The sequence below is a fragment of the Gopherus flavomarginatus genome, chromosome 4 (assembly GCF_025201925.1).
Source record: "Gopherus flavomarginatus isolate rGopFla2 chromosome 4, rGopFla2.mat.asm, whole genome shotgun sequence".
NCBI lineage: Eukaryota > Metazoa > Chordata > Testudines > Testudinidae > Gopherus > Gopherus flavomarginatus.
Window position 1 is genome coordinate 73,361,798 of NC_066620.1, and position 17,084 is coordinate 73,378,881.

Genomic DNA, 17,084 nt, shown 5'->3' on the forward strand with positions numbered 1-17,084 from the left:
ACGGCTACCCCTCTGATAAATGAAAACACAGGCTCCTTACTCCCACTGCACTGCTCTAAGCACCAGCCCAAGAAGAGAGATGGATAGTGTGATGGTGGCAGTCAAATTTCAGTTTGCTAGGACAACATAATAGCAATGTTTAAAAAGAACACATCCATTTGACTTGTCACCTTTGTTTTTAGGGAAATAGGAAAGGAGATTGACTCAGACCTGAACATCGGTGTTTTAGAAGAGGTTACTTCTTTAAAAGCTTTTTTCCCCTCCTGTGCTTGAAAACCTATTCCATACGTATGAGTCAAGATCAACTTGCCCGTGATTTCTTAACAGGAGAAAAACAATGTAAAACATGCTTCCTATGTCCTTTCCCCTTGACAATTCTCCTTTCAATTTTTATAGAGCCTTCTCTTCCTCTCTCCCTGCTGTGTTTCCACTTGGTAGCTTGGTTTCCTACTATGTTTCCACTTCTCTTATGTGTAGAGGGACACTCAGGTAGTTGGAACAACAGTGACAAAAATACAAAGAGCTAATTGGATTGTTTTCAGTGTGATAAAAAAGAAGAAATTCAATTTTATTCAAGCATTTCCCTATTTTTTGCAGCAGAACAAACAGACTAAAACAGCATGAAACAGACTAAAACAAGGGGTATAACTGGGGTGAAAAGCTAATTAAAATTTCAATTTTTGGTTTCCATTTTTCATAATCTAAGGTGTTATCAGTAAAAGACAAGGATTTTGTTTTCAAGCCTCTGATTTTTAAACCTGATAATGTTTCTAATCCTTTGTGGAGTTTTGCCACTTTTGCAGCTAAACAGCTCATTCGTTCTTACAGTAGCATTCTATGACTCTATAGGTCTTTCAGCGAATTTGGTACATTTAAGCTCTCTCTACAAAGCATTCTCTGTTTTTGACTGATAACATTGCTATTTTATTATAAATATCCTGTTTTACTGCATATCCTGGGTTTTGGAGTCATTTTGTAATAGCTGACTGCATACAGCCTTTAAAGAGAATATGAATGAAAGGGACAATTTTGCTCCATTGTAGTCAGTGGATGTTTTTCTTTGTGGGTCTATCAAGAGCAAGTGACACTTGTGAAAGCAGAAGATGGTCTTCTTGAGGACTGGCCCATGCCTACAGACTATTACTAAAAAGAACTGAGAACGGCTGTAAACTTTAACTGCCTTCTGGACGAAAGGAAAAAGCTATAAGCTTCCCCACAGTTTTTGCATAATCATTTTACTATAATAAATATTATTAATATCAATATAGAAATAGAAAAATGAAACCCTCTTTCAGTGTAGAGAAAGGAGGAGAGCACTGAAGAGTGAGACTATGTTTAGTTTACCTGCTGGAATATAATTTTGTAAGGTAGTCAGTACTATGGCAATGAGTCCAGGAGAAAAGTCTAGATCATAGGCTTTTTTACCTGGAGGCCATTCGTTATGGCAAAATGCAAAGGGCGATCCCGAACAATAGGGGGGAGGGAATTTTTTTCTGGTATACTAGGAGGCCACAGCATAGAACTACTGGGCTAGATAGACTAAACAGGCAGCATTCAAGCAGAGTCAGATCAGGCCGTAAGTGAATGCCATTTTTCTTCTTCTGCAGTACAAGAGGCTCACTTATAATTGTTTCCTTAATTCAACCCATTACTTCTTTATTTACTTTGTTCAAACTTTGTCCTGCCTTTTAACCTACATTCTGATGTTTTATTTCTTGGACAACCACTAGAGCTGTGTGAGGTATGTTTATACGACACAGAGTCACTCTGTGGAAAACAATCTCAAAGCAAGGGGACTAACAGGTCAAGTGGGGAAAAAATTAGTATCTGTTCTTTCCAGTTCAAATCTAGGCTGCTGACTTAAATTAAATGAACTGCACTCATTCTGCTCCCCGGAATCAGAGCAAGTTTAGGGCCGAATAACCTCACAGGAAAATGAAACCCCATGTATTTAACTTTATTTGACCAAGAGTGAAAAAAATTAGTAAGATTAACGTACTGCAGAAAAGTAGTTGTTATATGCAGAGGTACAGCCTTTTAGATAAAGAAGCAAGTGCTCCCCTGGTTTAGCGATGGTCTCCTTGACCCAATGCAATCATGCCAAAGAAACACACTCATATCTGGCTTCTCCCTAGAAAGATCTCATGGAACACCCTAGCACAATAGAGCTATTATTGCAATCAAATGTACATTTTTGATTATTGAAACAAATGTCGTGAACTTGTACCAATTATAGGACTTTGTGCCTATGACATGGCTTAGAATTCTCATACAAAACTCTTCAGGATCCTGCACATTCACACAAATCAAAGAGCAGGGCTCTAGTACTATTCTCATTCACATCTAGTAAGCTTTCTAGAGGAAGAATGACTTACTAATTAAATTGACTCAGATTTCTCTAGAGGTCTGATGCAGAGTATTCAAATGGCCACACGACTCTTCCAAATTATTAAATTTCAATGTATCTTTCTAGTATTTTAAAAACACTAGATTTCACTTGACACATCTGACCTCCACAAATACATCATCTCTCTTACACTCCATTTTTGGTGCATGTTGCTGCTGCTATGTTATATATTCAGTAGTTTCCTCTCTCCTTACAGCTCCTTTCAAAAATGGTTTCAGACTATGAAGAGTACCTAAATTATCCAAGTTAACTCTAGAACTTACTGACGTACTTGAAATATCAATAAAAATCATCTGTATTGTTTGCAAACAGATTGTTACAATTGTTGTCTTAATACAGTATCTACGTGTTAGATTTAGTTGTTCACACTATAGTTGATAAAATATTTTACAGATACCTTTATCAGTATAAATTTACAATGTAAATAAATAGCTAACATAATACAATGAAGAATTTCTATCTTGTGATATATTATGGCTGTTGCTACAGCCAGATCTTATTTTTATGACATTAAAAACTGAGATGAAGCTCATCTAGAGGATTTAGTTTAAGAGGAATATTTTGCTTTACAAGTGGATTGCTAGAAGATTGCATGTTGGTACCTGAGTCTTTAAGGATCAATTTAAATCTGGTCCTAGTTAGAAAACACTCGGAATCATTACCATCTCATCACCTGCAGCTGTGATTTGACTCCCCCCATCCACCATTATAGTCAATCTCTTGGTCTAATCTTGACCCAGATTTGTGCTCTTGCTTGCCTAATTCCCTTTCAGAGAACCATCTCATTTCCTCCAGTACTGCATTTCCCCCCCTTGCCCTCCACCCTCTCGATCTTTTTATGACCTCTAAGCCATCAGCCTCTCAAACTTCTCTCATGTCCCCAACTCCTACATCTTCACTTGCGACCTCCATCTTAATCAACTTCAGGACCTTTACTCATAACCTCCCTGCGCTGGCTCAGTCCTTGCATTCATTTCCATTATTCCCACCCTACCACTGAATGCATCTAAAGGAAGTCCATGGACCACATAGAATTTCTCACTACACATTTCTTCTCATGTCCTGCAGTCTTCCTTGCTAAACAACTCCACTTCACTTATTTGACTAAGTCTTGCTCCTTCTTTCACCTCCTCTTCTGCATCTTTGACTTTTTCTCCTTAAAATCCTAAGGAGGGTTTTGAAAAAAAAACAAAAAATGATTTTGTTCATTTTGTATTTCTTGCAAATTTTTTGGTCATTTTTTAAAAACTGTCATTTTGAAGTATTTACATTAATATTCTACATATTGAAAAGATTAGTGGGTGGAATCAACTCTAACTGAATATTAACAAGAGGGGCAAAGTACATGGAGCTGTGAATTATTAGGGAAGGCTTGGTTTGACAGAATCAAGAAGCTTCTGGAAAGTGAGCAGATATAATCTAACGTCATGATTCTACGTAATGATAGCTAGCTCATAATACTTCTAATTTTTCAGTATTATATTCAGTACTGGGCTGTTTCTCAGTCTACCTGTTGTAGAACATGAAAGCTGCTTATCAACACTACAGTGCTTAGCGATGATCAAACACTGATATATGAATTCAGTATTAGTAGAGGTAAGTATTTATATTATGGGGGCACCTAAAGGATTGGGGCCCCATTGTGCAGGGTGCCGTACAAACACAGAAAAGAGACAATTGCTAAGAGTTTATATTCTAAAGTCACAAACAGATGAAGGGTAGGGAAACATGGATACCCCACACTACCAAGTGAATGTGATGAAGAATGGGAACAGCTTTGTTACTTACATATATTGCAGGGTTTTCATTTCTTCCTCCCCATTAGCATCCAGAAAAGTGTTTCCCCACTATCAGATTAGGGAAAGCAACAACCTGATGCTCAGGATACCACCATTTTCTTGTAAGTGAAAAGTGATGAGATTTGCCATGACCAAGGATACAATTTAGTTATGGGGGTCACGGAGATAGGAGAGTCCCAGATGGTGGACTGCAGCTTGAGCCTGAAAATCTACACCACAATTAAACAGCCCCTTAGCCTGAGCCCCGCTAGCCTGAGTCAGCTGGCATAGACCAGCTGTGGGTGTCTAATTGCAGTCTAGACATATCCTCAGCTACCTAGCTCTTCCAAGCAAAAGAACAATTCATGAGATTTGGGGACACAGTGGTTGAGGTGAATGGGAGAAATGAGGGGAGACCCAGAAAAGCTTGGGGGCCCCTGCTAGGAGGAGAGAACATACAGTACTTATAGAATCATATGACATAAAAGAATTGAGTTAAAGCGTTCCCTGATAAACAAAATGAACACCTGTACATCCCTAAGACAGATTATGAGGTCCAGAATGTATATTCTGTATATCTGATGCCACTTTAGATCCAGATAATGATAAATTTGCAGCAACACACTTCAATGTCAGACAACATTGTCCTCCCAATTTCATCACTGTTAATAACACTCGGGAATCAGCCTCACGGCAGTTTCATTTTCATGTTTGAGAAGAAACAGAAATGGACATTGATTAAAAATTGCATAGATCTCAATTTCACTATCCATAAACTTAATTTTTCACCTTATTGGGTGATGCCATGAATATTAAATGAGAAACTGCAAAATGACAGTGAAAATTTCATAATACCTTAATATACAATACATATCTTTACATATAAGAGGATTAATTTCAATACAGGGAATGAAAATTACACCAGTCTACGGTCCAGGACTTGACATAGTCATGGACTAGTGGTTGAAAATAAAGTGTCAACTCCTGAACTGATATGTCAAAGCATATTTATTACTATAACCACAATACTGAACACTAATGCAGGTAGATGAATTCTTGTAAAAATTCTTAAATTTAAAGAATTCCTTTTATTTTATTGTCATTTTCAATGAGGAGTTCTTTACCAGAAGGAGACTGCACAAGTAACATCAAGGAGTTCCATGTTTATTAAGCCTCAATGATTTCTAGATCAAACATGCTTGAATTAAATGAAAAAAGATGTTTCTTTTTCTAACTGCCAACCCTGCACACATTGTTATCAGCAATATAGATTCTGCAAGCCAAATTCTAACCTCAGGGACACATGAGCAACCTGTAGTTTTCACTGAGTTTGCAGAGCCCTAAGTAAACAATTTTGTTGCTATACAGGAAGCAACAGAATACAGCTCACACTATTGTAATTGTGTTGGTTCTTCAGGGCTAGCAGAAATAGCAAGCTTTACAAGTATATTAAATAAAATAAGCAGCTATGACTCTGAATACTTAAATTGCTACTTTTCAGAGTAGAACTGCATTTCTAAAATGCAGCAGACTTGCACACCTTCTGTGAAATCAGCCGTATTCTACGGGCTTGCTCTTTTATATTGGCACCACAGTGAAGACACTTTGAACACCAAATATAAATACTAAGCTTTTTAAAACTTTAGAATGAGTCACAGGAATTTGCATCTCTGAAGAGAAAAAAGGTGAGGAGAAAAAAGATGAGAAACAAGATTTCTCAGGTTCTGCAGTAGCCTGTACAGCACAAGTTTGTCTTGAAGCTCTGCAGTTCTCTCTTTTTTTTATTATTTAATTTTCCCTTTTTTTTTCTGGGAACAATATGCATCCCCAGCTAGCACGTGCTTTACACACTGGATTAACGAACTTGGCCTTGGACCTTTTAGAGACCTAAGTAAACAAAGCATCCTGGCGTGCCAGCTGCTTACCCCAATAGGCCGGGACAGCAACTGGTGGGGAAATTGGGGGGGGGGGCAGGGGGGGGAGCTGGGCATCAGGGGAGTAACCCGTGATCACCCTCCACATGACCCCACCCCTAGCCCGGGACCCCCACACCTCCGCATCCCCCATCCCTTCTTACCTTACCTGGTGAGGCCAGGGGAGGAGGTCTCTGGTCTGGCTGGAGCTGCTCTGGCAGGCTAGGCAGCGCTGCCGCAGCCTGCTCTGGCAGACCAGACCAGGAGACACAGCCACAGCACATTACAGCGGGCTGGGTCGGACCGGGTGGCACAGCCACACCATGCTCTGGCAGGTCAGACCAGGGGGCGCAGCTGCAGCATGTTCCAGTGAGCTGGGCTGGGCGGCACAGCCACAGCATGCTCTGGCGCCCGGGTGGCATGGCCACAGCCTGCTCTGGGGGGCAGGGCCGAGGGGCACGCCTGCAGCCTGCCAGCCCTAGAGCTGCAGCTGCTTTGGAGGCTCAGGGCAGAGCAGCGTGGCCAGAAGCAGAGAGACTCTGGCCCCGCCTCTTCCCTGCTGGCTCTGCTGCCTCCCTTTGCTCCCTCTGTTGGCGGGAGGTGCTGTGCCCCACTTCTCCCTCTCTATACCCATTCATAAGCCGACCTCCTTCTCTGGTGCTTCCCTTTTTTTACTAAAAAAAATTAGGCTTATGAACGAGTGGTTCAATGGTTAACTGTCAAACTGGATGGTGGTATCCAGCGGTTCTCCACAGGGGTCAGAGATTTGTACTGATCACTTGGTCCATTAAAATCTGATGCACTGCTAGGCTTCCATATCCTTTCAGGATACGATACAACTGAAAGTTTGGCTGGAAGACCAAGCTATCTGACTGGAACTCATTTGGTTCAGTCACCTAAGCTTTTTTCCTCACTCTGCAGGTGCTCGGAATGGCTGAGACAGTCACCGATGAGGTTATAAATTCACGCTGAGTTTACCATTTGAAGACCAACATTACAACGCTTGTAAAGCGTGCATTTATACATGCTATTATCCAGCAATGGAATGGCTCCCAGAAGAACGAGCATATCCAAAACTACCCTCCCCTATTGGGCACAAAGGGTCTTGGAGGATAAACAGATCACATTACTTATGTCTGAAGTACCATGCACTCCTAAATCCATCCTTCAGCTAATCAAATGCTTATATGCAAAGACCAGATGCTCACCACTCTGCCAACGTTTGGCCAGCAGTCTGTCTTGTATGGGGATGTGCGAGTGCAGTGTGGATGAGCATCAGTTTGACATGTCTAGCAGCAGTGCCCTATACAGAGATGACAGTGATGATGACTTAGATAAATAAATGTTTTCACTCACAGATGTCAAGGTTAACTTCCCTAGGATTACCAAAGCAATGCATCCCTGTGTTAAAGTATAATTTAAAAAGCATTGATTTTTAAACATTTTCTCAAATATACAACTGTTCTAGGTACCATAATATCATATTTGGTACCATTATATTCATGGGAGAAAGGGCTTTTGAATGATACTCAACTTGACCCATTTCCAAGAACATACTATTAAAATTTCCAGCTGGGGGATAGCCAGTTCTCATTGCCACAGCGCAGAGGGTGACACCATTGAAATTATGATTCTGCAGATTTTTACAAATCTACAGATTTTACAGTATTAACATGAGTGTCATATCCAAGACATGGGAGAAAACTGTCCTACTACTCAGGTGAGGCTGCAGCTGGAGTACTGTGTCCAGTGCTGGGCACCACACTTAAGGAAAGATATAGACGAACTGGAGAGAGTCCAGAGTAGAGCTACAAAGATGATAAATGGTTTAAAAAACTGGGCATGTTTAGTCTTGAGAAAAGACAACTGAGGGTGGACTTGTTAACAGTCTTCAACTATGTTAAGGGCTTAAGAGAGGATGGTGATCAACTGTTCCCCATATCTACTGGAGGTAGGACAAAAACTAATGGGCTTAACCTGCAGCAAGGAAAATTTAGGTTAAAAGGAAAAACTTCAGTGTGAGGCTAGTTAAAGCACTGGAATAAGGCTTCCAGAGGAGGTTATGGAATCTCTATCATGTGAGGTTTTTAAAAACAGGTTAGACAAATCTGTCAGAAAGAGTCTAAATTTACTTGACCCTTCTTCAGTGCAGAGTTGGACTGGATTACTTTTCTAGGTCCCTTCCAGCCTTACATTTCTATGATTTCTTGACAAATCCATGATGGCTATTACTTATCACTCTATTATCCTCTAGGTGTATATAAACGGATAGTTTAATAATTTGTTTTAGTATCTTTCCAGGTATCGAAGTTCGGCTCACTGGTCATAATTCCCTGGGTCCTCTTTGGTCTCCTTTTAAATATAGATATTATATTTGCTCTTCTTCATTTCTCTGGGATTTCACCTGTCCTCCAAGAGGTATTGAAGAAAATCACTAATGGTTCTGAGATTGCTTCAGCTAGTTCCTTAAGTACTCTTAGCATACATTGTGTCAGGCCCTGCTCACTGAAATACATCTAACTTTATAAATATTATTTAACCTGTTCTTCTCCTATTCTGATTTGTGTTTCTTTCCCCTTGTTGTTAAGATTAATTGTGTTAAGCCAGGGGAGGGCAAATTTTTTGGCCTGAGGGCCACATCTGGGTATGGAAATTGTATGGCAGGCCATGAATGCTCATGAAATTGGGGGTTGGGGTGTGGGCCCTGGGGTGGGGCCAGAAGTGAGAAGTTCAGGGTATGGGAGGAGGCTCTGGGCTGTGGCAGGGGGTAAGGATGCAGGGGTGGGGGGGGGTGTTGAGAGCTCCGGCTGGGAGTGTGGGCTCTTGGGTGGTGCTGAGGATGAAGGGTTTAGGGTGCAAGAGAGTGCGCTGCGCTGGGACCAAGGGGTTCGGAGGGCGGGAGCGAGATCAGAGCTGGGGGCAGGGGGTCGAGGTGCATGTGGTGGTGGGGGGGGAGGATCAGGGGTGCAGGCTCCAGGTGGCACTTACGTCAAGCAGCTCCTGGAAGCAGCGGCAGGTCCTCCCGCTTCGGCTCCTACGCAGAGGTGTGGCCAGGTGGCTCTACGTGCTGCCCTGTCTGCAGCCACCACCTCCTGCAGCTGTGGGGGGCAGTGCTTGGGGTGTGGGTAGCATAAGTGTGGAGTCCGCTGGGCTGGCTGCCCCTATACATAGGAGCTGGAGGTGGGACATGCTGCGCAGAAAGCCCCCCTACCCCACTCCCTGGCTGGAGCACCAGAGAAGGGCAAGCCACTGAACCTGCTCCGTGGTGGGAGCTCGAGGGTCGGATTAAAATGTCTGACAGGCCAGAAGCAGCCCGTAATTTGCCCACGCCTATGTTAAGTACTAAGTCACAATTAACCTTTTTAGTAAAGACTGAGGCAAAAGAGGCATTAAACATCTCAGCTCCTGGTGCTGTCCATTATTAGCTCTCCTTTCCTGATAAATAACGGACCTACACTTTCCTTTGTCTGACTCCTTCTCCTTAGGTATTTATAAAAACTCTTCTTATTGCATTTTATATCCATGGCTAGATGTAACTCATGTTACGCCTTAGACTTTCTGATTTTATCTCTACATGTTTGTACTATTCTTTGGTGCTCATTCTTAGCAATTTTTCCCATGTTTCCATCTTTTGTAGGATTTCTGTTGGATTTTCAAGTCATAAAAATGTTCCTGATGTGGAACATAAGGGATGTTGTTAGACTACACAGAATAAGAGAAGACCAAGAGTAAATGCAGATACTTTGAACAGACCCATTTAAACAGAGTGGACAAACTGTTCCAAATATTTTATGGTATTACAAGACAGCCAGCTTAAAGCAGTAGTGCAGGGGTAGGCAACCTATGACACGGCACGCGAGCTGATTTTCAGAGGCACTCACACTGCCCAGGTCCTGGCCACTGATCTGGGGGGGCTCTGCATTTTAATTTAATTTTAAATGAAGCTTCTTAAACATTTTAAAAACCTTATTTACTTTACATACAACAATAGTTTAGTTATATATTATAGACTTATTGAAAGAGACCTTCTAACAACGTTAAAATGTATTACCGGCATGTGAAACCTTAAATTAGAGTGAATAAATGAAGACTCAGCACACCACTTCTGAAAGATTGCCAACCTCTAATATAAGGAAAGGAAGGAGTAAGAGCAGCAGAATAAAGACACTGGATTTAAAAAAGCAGAGATTAACAAACAGAGAACTAGTAGATCCCATGGGAAGAAAACCTAAGAGGGGAAAAGGAATTTGGGAGAGTTGGCAGTTGTTGAAAAACAATATTTAGGGTACAACAGCAAACTACCCTGATGTTAAGAAAATAGTAAGAGGTCAATATGGCTGAAGGAGCTCTTTAATTATTTGTTTATTTAGAAAATGTTAACAAGTTTACAAATCTTGGCCATCTAAATATCAGACACAATACAACATTCGTTACAACAGTGAGCTTTTGTTTACAGAAACATTAAATTATTGGATCTCTCTGTTTAACAGGGAGTTACCAAGATGCAGAGTGAGCATCTTTACATCATGCTGACATGTTGTTTATAGTGATTCTGTTAAATTGGGAAAAGTCTCTGATTGCCTGCATTTAACAGACCAGGCATGGCTATCAAATGTTAATACTGAAAACACATTAGAACAGGGGTCAGCAACTTTTCAGAAGTGGTGTGCCAAATCTTCATTTATTCACTCTAATTTAAGGTTTCACATGCCGGTAATACATTTTAATGTTTTTAGAAGGTCTCTTTCTATAAGTCTATAATATATAACTAAACTATTGTTGTATGTAAAGTAAATAAGACCTTTAAAATGTTTAAGAAGCTTCATTTAAAATTAAATTAAAATGCAGAGCCCCTGGACTGGTGGCCATGACCCTGCCAGTGTGAGTGCCACTGAAAATCAGCTTGCGTGCCGACTTTGGCATCCGTGCCATAGGTTGCCTACCCCTGCCTTAGATGATGAAACCTCTCATTTCACCATCACTTTCACCAAAGCTGCCGTCTATCTTTAGATTTGTAACCAACTCCTCCTTGTTGGTCAGAATCAAGTCTTAAATGGCTGCCTCCCCATTTACTTCCTCCACCTTCTGAAACAAGAAGTTGTTCCCAACACATTCCAAGAACTTACTGTGTTTTCCCATATTACTTTTCCAACAGATATCTAAGTATTTGAAATCCCACATTACTACCACATCTTGCGTTTTGGATATTTCTATTATTTGGTCTAGAAATTCCTCATCACCTCTTCTTCCTGATTTGGTTGTCTACAATAGACCCGTACCATGACATCACTCCTGTTTTTTCCACCTTCTATCTTCATCCAGAGACTTTCAACTGGGTTGCATCCCACCTCCTCCTGGACTTCAGAAGAAGTGTATACATTGTTGATGTATAATGTAACAACTGCTCCTTTTTCCCTGCCTGTCCTTCCAGAACAAGCCCTCTCTCACTATGCCAAGATTCCAGCCATGAGATTTATCCCACCAATTTTCTGTGATGGCAATTAAGTCATAATTTAGCATGTGTACTGTGGCAGAGCTCTGACCTTGCTCCAGTGGGTCCTGCGCTTTTAGGTGGTTTAGGCTTGCCTCAGTGGCTCACTGTGACCCTCCATGTAGCCCTTCTCTCTCTAGGGCCAGAGTTACAGTCTACTGAGCCCTTTTCAACATAGGCCTGCAAGGAGGTTGATGAGTGAACTCCCACACTCTCTGTTGTCCCTGGGAGCTTATTTCAGAACAGTTTTAGCCTCCTGTCCCAACAGGGGCCTGACTTCCTCTCCCACGAGATGTTCCTGTAGTGGTGGGTTAGGGGGAACCCGGGCCCACCCTCTATTCCGGGTTCCGGCCCAGGGACCCTAATGGTAGCAGCTGTTGGCAGCCAACCTTGCACTGCCAGAGTTGCTACATTTCCCTAGACCACTTCCCCACAGCTCTCCTGCTTCTCCCTTCTTCACCCTTATCTTAGGTCTCCCTTAACGATGGTTTGAGGGTGTCTTTGGTTACCAGCCCTTCAGCTGCACTTCCTTTCCTCTGGCTCCCTGACTTTCCCCTGCCTGATTGGAGTGAGCCCTTTTTATAGTATCAGCAGGGCCTTAGAGTCAGGTGGTCACAATAACTTAATAGCCTCACCTGACTCTTTGCAGGTTAATTAGAGTCAGGTGTTCTCATTAGCCTGGAGCAGCCCCTGCTCTGACCAGTCAGGAAACAGAAAACTGTTAATCCAGTGGCCAGTATATCTGCCTTCTGCTACTCTGCTGTACTCAACTGGTCTGGGTCTTTCACAGTACTTAGACTTTCAGTTCTTCCGTCTACTCCTCAGATGCCTTACATTTGTGTACTGACATGTAAAATGTTGAGCAGATTCCCCCAGTGTTTTCCTTCCTGTTGCTCCTATTGACTCTACTGTAATCTTCCATTTCATCTCCAACTTCCAACCTCCTGTCAAGGTAAGTTTTTTTTTTAATACTTACCCGTTGGTTTTTGTTACCTGCCCCCTTTGAACCTAGTTTAAAGCCCTCTGCACTAGATTGGTGAGTTGGTGTTCCAAAATGCTCTTCCCCTTCATCAGATGGACGCTATCTCTTCCCAGAAATCCTCCTCCAGGGAACAGCATCCCATGATCAAGAAAACCAAAGGACTCTTGTCGGCATCATCTGTGTAGCCATGCATTCATCTCCACGATGCATCTGTCCCAGCCTGGGCCCTTTCCCTCAGCTGGCAGGGTGCACAAGACCACCACTTGTGACCCTGACTCCTTCAGCCTCACTCCCAGAGACCTATAGTCACTACTGATCTGCTCAGGGTCATACCTGGCAGAATCATTAATGCCCATAAATATGGATGAAATCAAAATGTTAACACTAGAGTCCATCTGTCAAAACACACTCTACACTCAAGTTAACTTAATTTTAAAATCATCAGCTTCTGGTTTGTTTACACTTGTATGGATTTAAAGATCTTATAGCTGATGATTATTTTGAAGGCACGCATGCTTTAAAATGTATTCTTCTCTGCATGCATTTTGTGCTCATTTGTCTTCAGATGTTTTATTGAACCAAAATATCACAAATCCAAGCTTTGTTATGTCTCCCCCATTGCCAAAAAGAAAGGCATCCTGAAGATGGACTGGCACAAACACTATGGAGGAGGACATTTTCCTCAAGGAAACAACTATAAGCAGTGAGAGGCTATTGTTGGAGTGTTTCTTTCAAGTAGGGAGGGAGGATGGGAGTGGGAGAGGACCATAGACTTTCATATGGGGAAGTTTCCATAAGTTCAGATAAATATCCAAACTTCTAGATGTTTATCCAAACCATAAATCTCCTTAGGCCTTGAATTAGGATACTAATATGAAAACAACTGAAAATTCAGCAAAATGCACACCCAATCTCACTGGCAGACTACAGTTCCCCTTCTCCTCCACCCTACCTGGTTTATCTGAAAAATCTTTCAAGGAAAATGTTACAAAACACTGGCAACAATTCTTGGGCACAGCGAATAAAGTGTTATAAAACCACCCACCAGAATGTAAAGCCTTGGTAAAGCCTTAGTTTGAAAACATATATTTCAAGGAAAAACAAAATGATTATTTAGTGGGTAGCTTTGGTGGGGTAAGATGAAAAAAGTGATTTTGAAAATGCCTGCCATTGTACATGACTAGTCAGTTTAGCTGTTAATTCTCAGCCGAGCGCCCAAAAATTCAACAACAAAGAGAAAAAAAATTGTAGAAAAAAATCAGCCTGGGCATCACTGAATCCTGCCCAACGACCTTTAAACAATCCTCCAAAATACCAATGAAACAAAACAAAATGTACTGTATTCACCAGTATATTCTGCAACACTACAAAAAGTATAAAACCTGACATGGTGAAAGCAATATCAACACAAACATATTTTCACAAAGGGAAGGAACATTTCAAACAAGCAGAACATGTAATAGAAAAGTATTTTTAAAATTATCCTTAGCCACTTTGTATAATTCACTCTTCAAAATTTAACTGTAGCTCTTTATCTAAAAACTTGGCAACTGCTTTACACACACAGCGTGTTACTCAAGATGTACGTAATTGAAGTATTTATTTAGCTTGGGAAACCTAAGTAAATTTTGGTAATAGAAGTCCTAGATCAAGATATTTTGTGACTGAAGCCAAGTTTTCAAATGTTGATGCCATAATAGGACACCAAAAATCTTGCTTTTGAACACACAAATGATCAAGAAACATGTTCTCTGTATTTGGACTTCAGGCAGAAATTCAGTCAGTAATTTATCCATTCATTTATTTCCCCAGCGTATACTGTTTACTGTCTCTCACTTGTTTAGATTTTGAGCTCTGAATTTTGTATCTGGTTTGCTATTGTCAGTATGTCAATAAATAATACCATTTTACTGAAAGCTGTTGAAATTAAAAACAAGTGTGTACATTAGTTGTAAATATGACTGACTCATGGAATAGAACCAGAGCTTCATTATTCAAAACAAAACGAACAAGAATATATAATTTTTGAAAGTACCTGTAGATTTTCTAATGGAGTCTTTTTTGCAAGTTGGACTTCTTTTTCCATCTGTCCATTTTTCTAGAACAGGCTTTTCCTCTCTATGAATGTCCATATGGAAACTTTCAGAGTTCTTCTCAGTCTCAACTTCTTGGCAGCTTGGTGTACAGTCTCCACTGTCCACATTTTCATTATTATTGATATTGTCCTGCTCAACCTTTTCATGCATTCCCATTGCACTGTCACCACTGGTCAGGACCTCACTCCTGTCACCATCAAGTTGATTTTCATTTTCATCAGATGAAGAAGCCAAATGAGTTCCCACATTTCCCACACTGTCACCAGCATGAAGTCTGTCCTTTAAGTCTATCAGTTGATGATTTGTAGGAAATTCTTCGTCATCCATTAGAGCGCCCCTTGCTGAACAGCTTAAACTCTATCAAAACGGTTCTTAGGTCTAAAATATCAAATTAGGAAAAATATTAACAAATATGGAAGAGAGGGTCTTTATGTCTAATTTCAGCCAATATGGAATTAAGCTAGCCAAGGTATGTATTCCTGAAAAATTTTAAGAGGCCCTTAAATACAGCATCACCACTGCCACATCACAACACATATAACAAAATTTTTCTGCATGTTAAGACCATATTAATGTACATTGTCAATACTGGTCTGGAAGACAGGAGGCTATATTGTCGGCCTTTTTACTGGAATCAGTTATATATTTGTATGTATATGTGTGTCCTCCACAGTAGTATTCACAATAGTATCAGTAACCAGGAAATAAACACCTTATCTAGATTTTTAAACAAATAAAATGAAACTATTTTTGTTGAATAAAGAGATGTGGTTCGGCTGAAGTAAAAAAAAGGTGGGTGAGGAATAAAGAGGTGGGAGACAAACACGAGAACTCCTATTCCGCCAAACACAGTATCACTTCAGATATGCAAAAGAGCACTGTTACAACAGTTAAATATACAGGAAAATTGTTTACTGAATTAAATTATCACATTTTTTTCAAGAGAACATTAAACATTTTCAGCACACAAAGCAGCAGGTGGAGCTTTAAGAAACAAACCCCTTCCCCATAACGGAGGTAAATTTTGCCTTTTTATACATACACAGTTCCAATGAAAGCTGAAATTAAATTGGTATGTGCAACAAGGCAAAAGCAGACCCCAACAAGAGAAAGTTCTTACTGAGATAATTCCACATTTGTATTGGCTTTTACAAGCATCGCAGTGCTGATGACCTAAGTTATCAAATCATCATAATGATGCATCACTCCAATATATACACTGTATAAAAATAATCTGAAGTGTTTAAATAATAAACCTAAAAATGCACTGAAAAAACACTACACTTTACAGAACAAGCCTTAAGCAAAATATTTTATCCAGATTTACATAATGGCCCTTAAGAAATCAACATTTCAGATGAAATACAGACTTAATAAAGTCTGCCTGTGATTTTGTTTTGCTTTACTTTTAAGTACTTTTCAGTGGAACAAAAGACTGAATGGCGCCTAAGGAACCCTAGATTTAAAGAGAACACTGATAGGGTCAAATTGCCTGGCACAAGCAGTTGTAAATACTGCCATCGTGTGCCACCAAGACCTCATACACACAGTGAGTACTGAACCTGAAGGAAAGAAGGTAGTTTTCTAACTGTCACCTGCCCTTTAGGCACTCTCAATTTGGGGAGGGAGGGGGGAAGGACGGCAAAAAGCAGATGACTATAGGCAGTAGAGGCTACCAACAGGATTATGTTGAAGCACCATATACACCAGGCTAGTAATTCTTAATTTGTAATGAAAGAGGCGCTGGGGCTCAAACAATTGTGTTTTTTTTTTAAACAATCATAACTGATGCAGTAAGCCCATGCTTTTGTTTGCATGTAACCTTTAAGCTGAACCCCCAAGAAAGCTATTCTGGGTGATTAATTTTTTGGAACTGCTCTTTTAAAAACTAGCAAAAGCCTAAATTCCAGATTTATTTTCTTCCTTTTTGTTGTTAATAAAATTTACTTTTTTTAAGAACAGGATTGGATTTTGGATGTCCTAAGAGGTTTGTGCATATGCTGTTTGATTAGCTGGTGGCAACAGCTAATTTTCTTTGTTTTGTCTCTCAGTTCTTCCCCAGAGGAGGAGGTAAAAGGGCTTGAGGGTACCCCACTGGGAGGAATTCACATGGGCTCCTTCCTGGGTCCAAAGGAATATTTTGCATTTGGGTGGTGGCAGCGCTTACCAAGCCAAGGTCAGAGAAAAGCCTTAACCTTGGGAGTTTATTACAAGCCTGGAGTGGCAAGTATTAATTTTTAGAATCCTTGCGGGCCCCCATTTGAGCTTAAAGGTTACAAGCAAACAAAAGCATCTGGGGTTAGCACAGAGGAATCCACAAGCCTTAAATATAAACAGAAATAAACCTAATCACGTCTTTCTAAACGTTCCTAATTTATTTACGTACTTGGGTTGTTAAAAGTAGTTCTAGATATGAT

General features: G+C 40.6%; 1 protein-coding gene across 2 annotated transcripts in view; it reads right to left on the minus strand.

The window, feature by feature from the left end:
- CNST (consortin, connexin sorting protein) overlaps window positions 1-17,084 on the minus strand; it is a 110,729-nt gene that overhangs the window by 59,080 nt on the left and 34,565 nt on the right. For both annotated transcript variants that reach the window (XM_050950386.1, XM_050950387.1), the window contains exon 4: window positions 14,607-15,045. In XM_050950386.1, coding sequence (XP_050806343.1) covers window positions 14,607-14,994 — 388 coding nt within the window. In that variant the 5' untranslated portion in view covers window positions 14,995-15,045. The remainder of the gene's footprint in view (window positions 1-14,606; window positions 15,046-17,084) is intronic.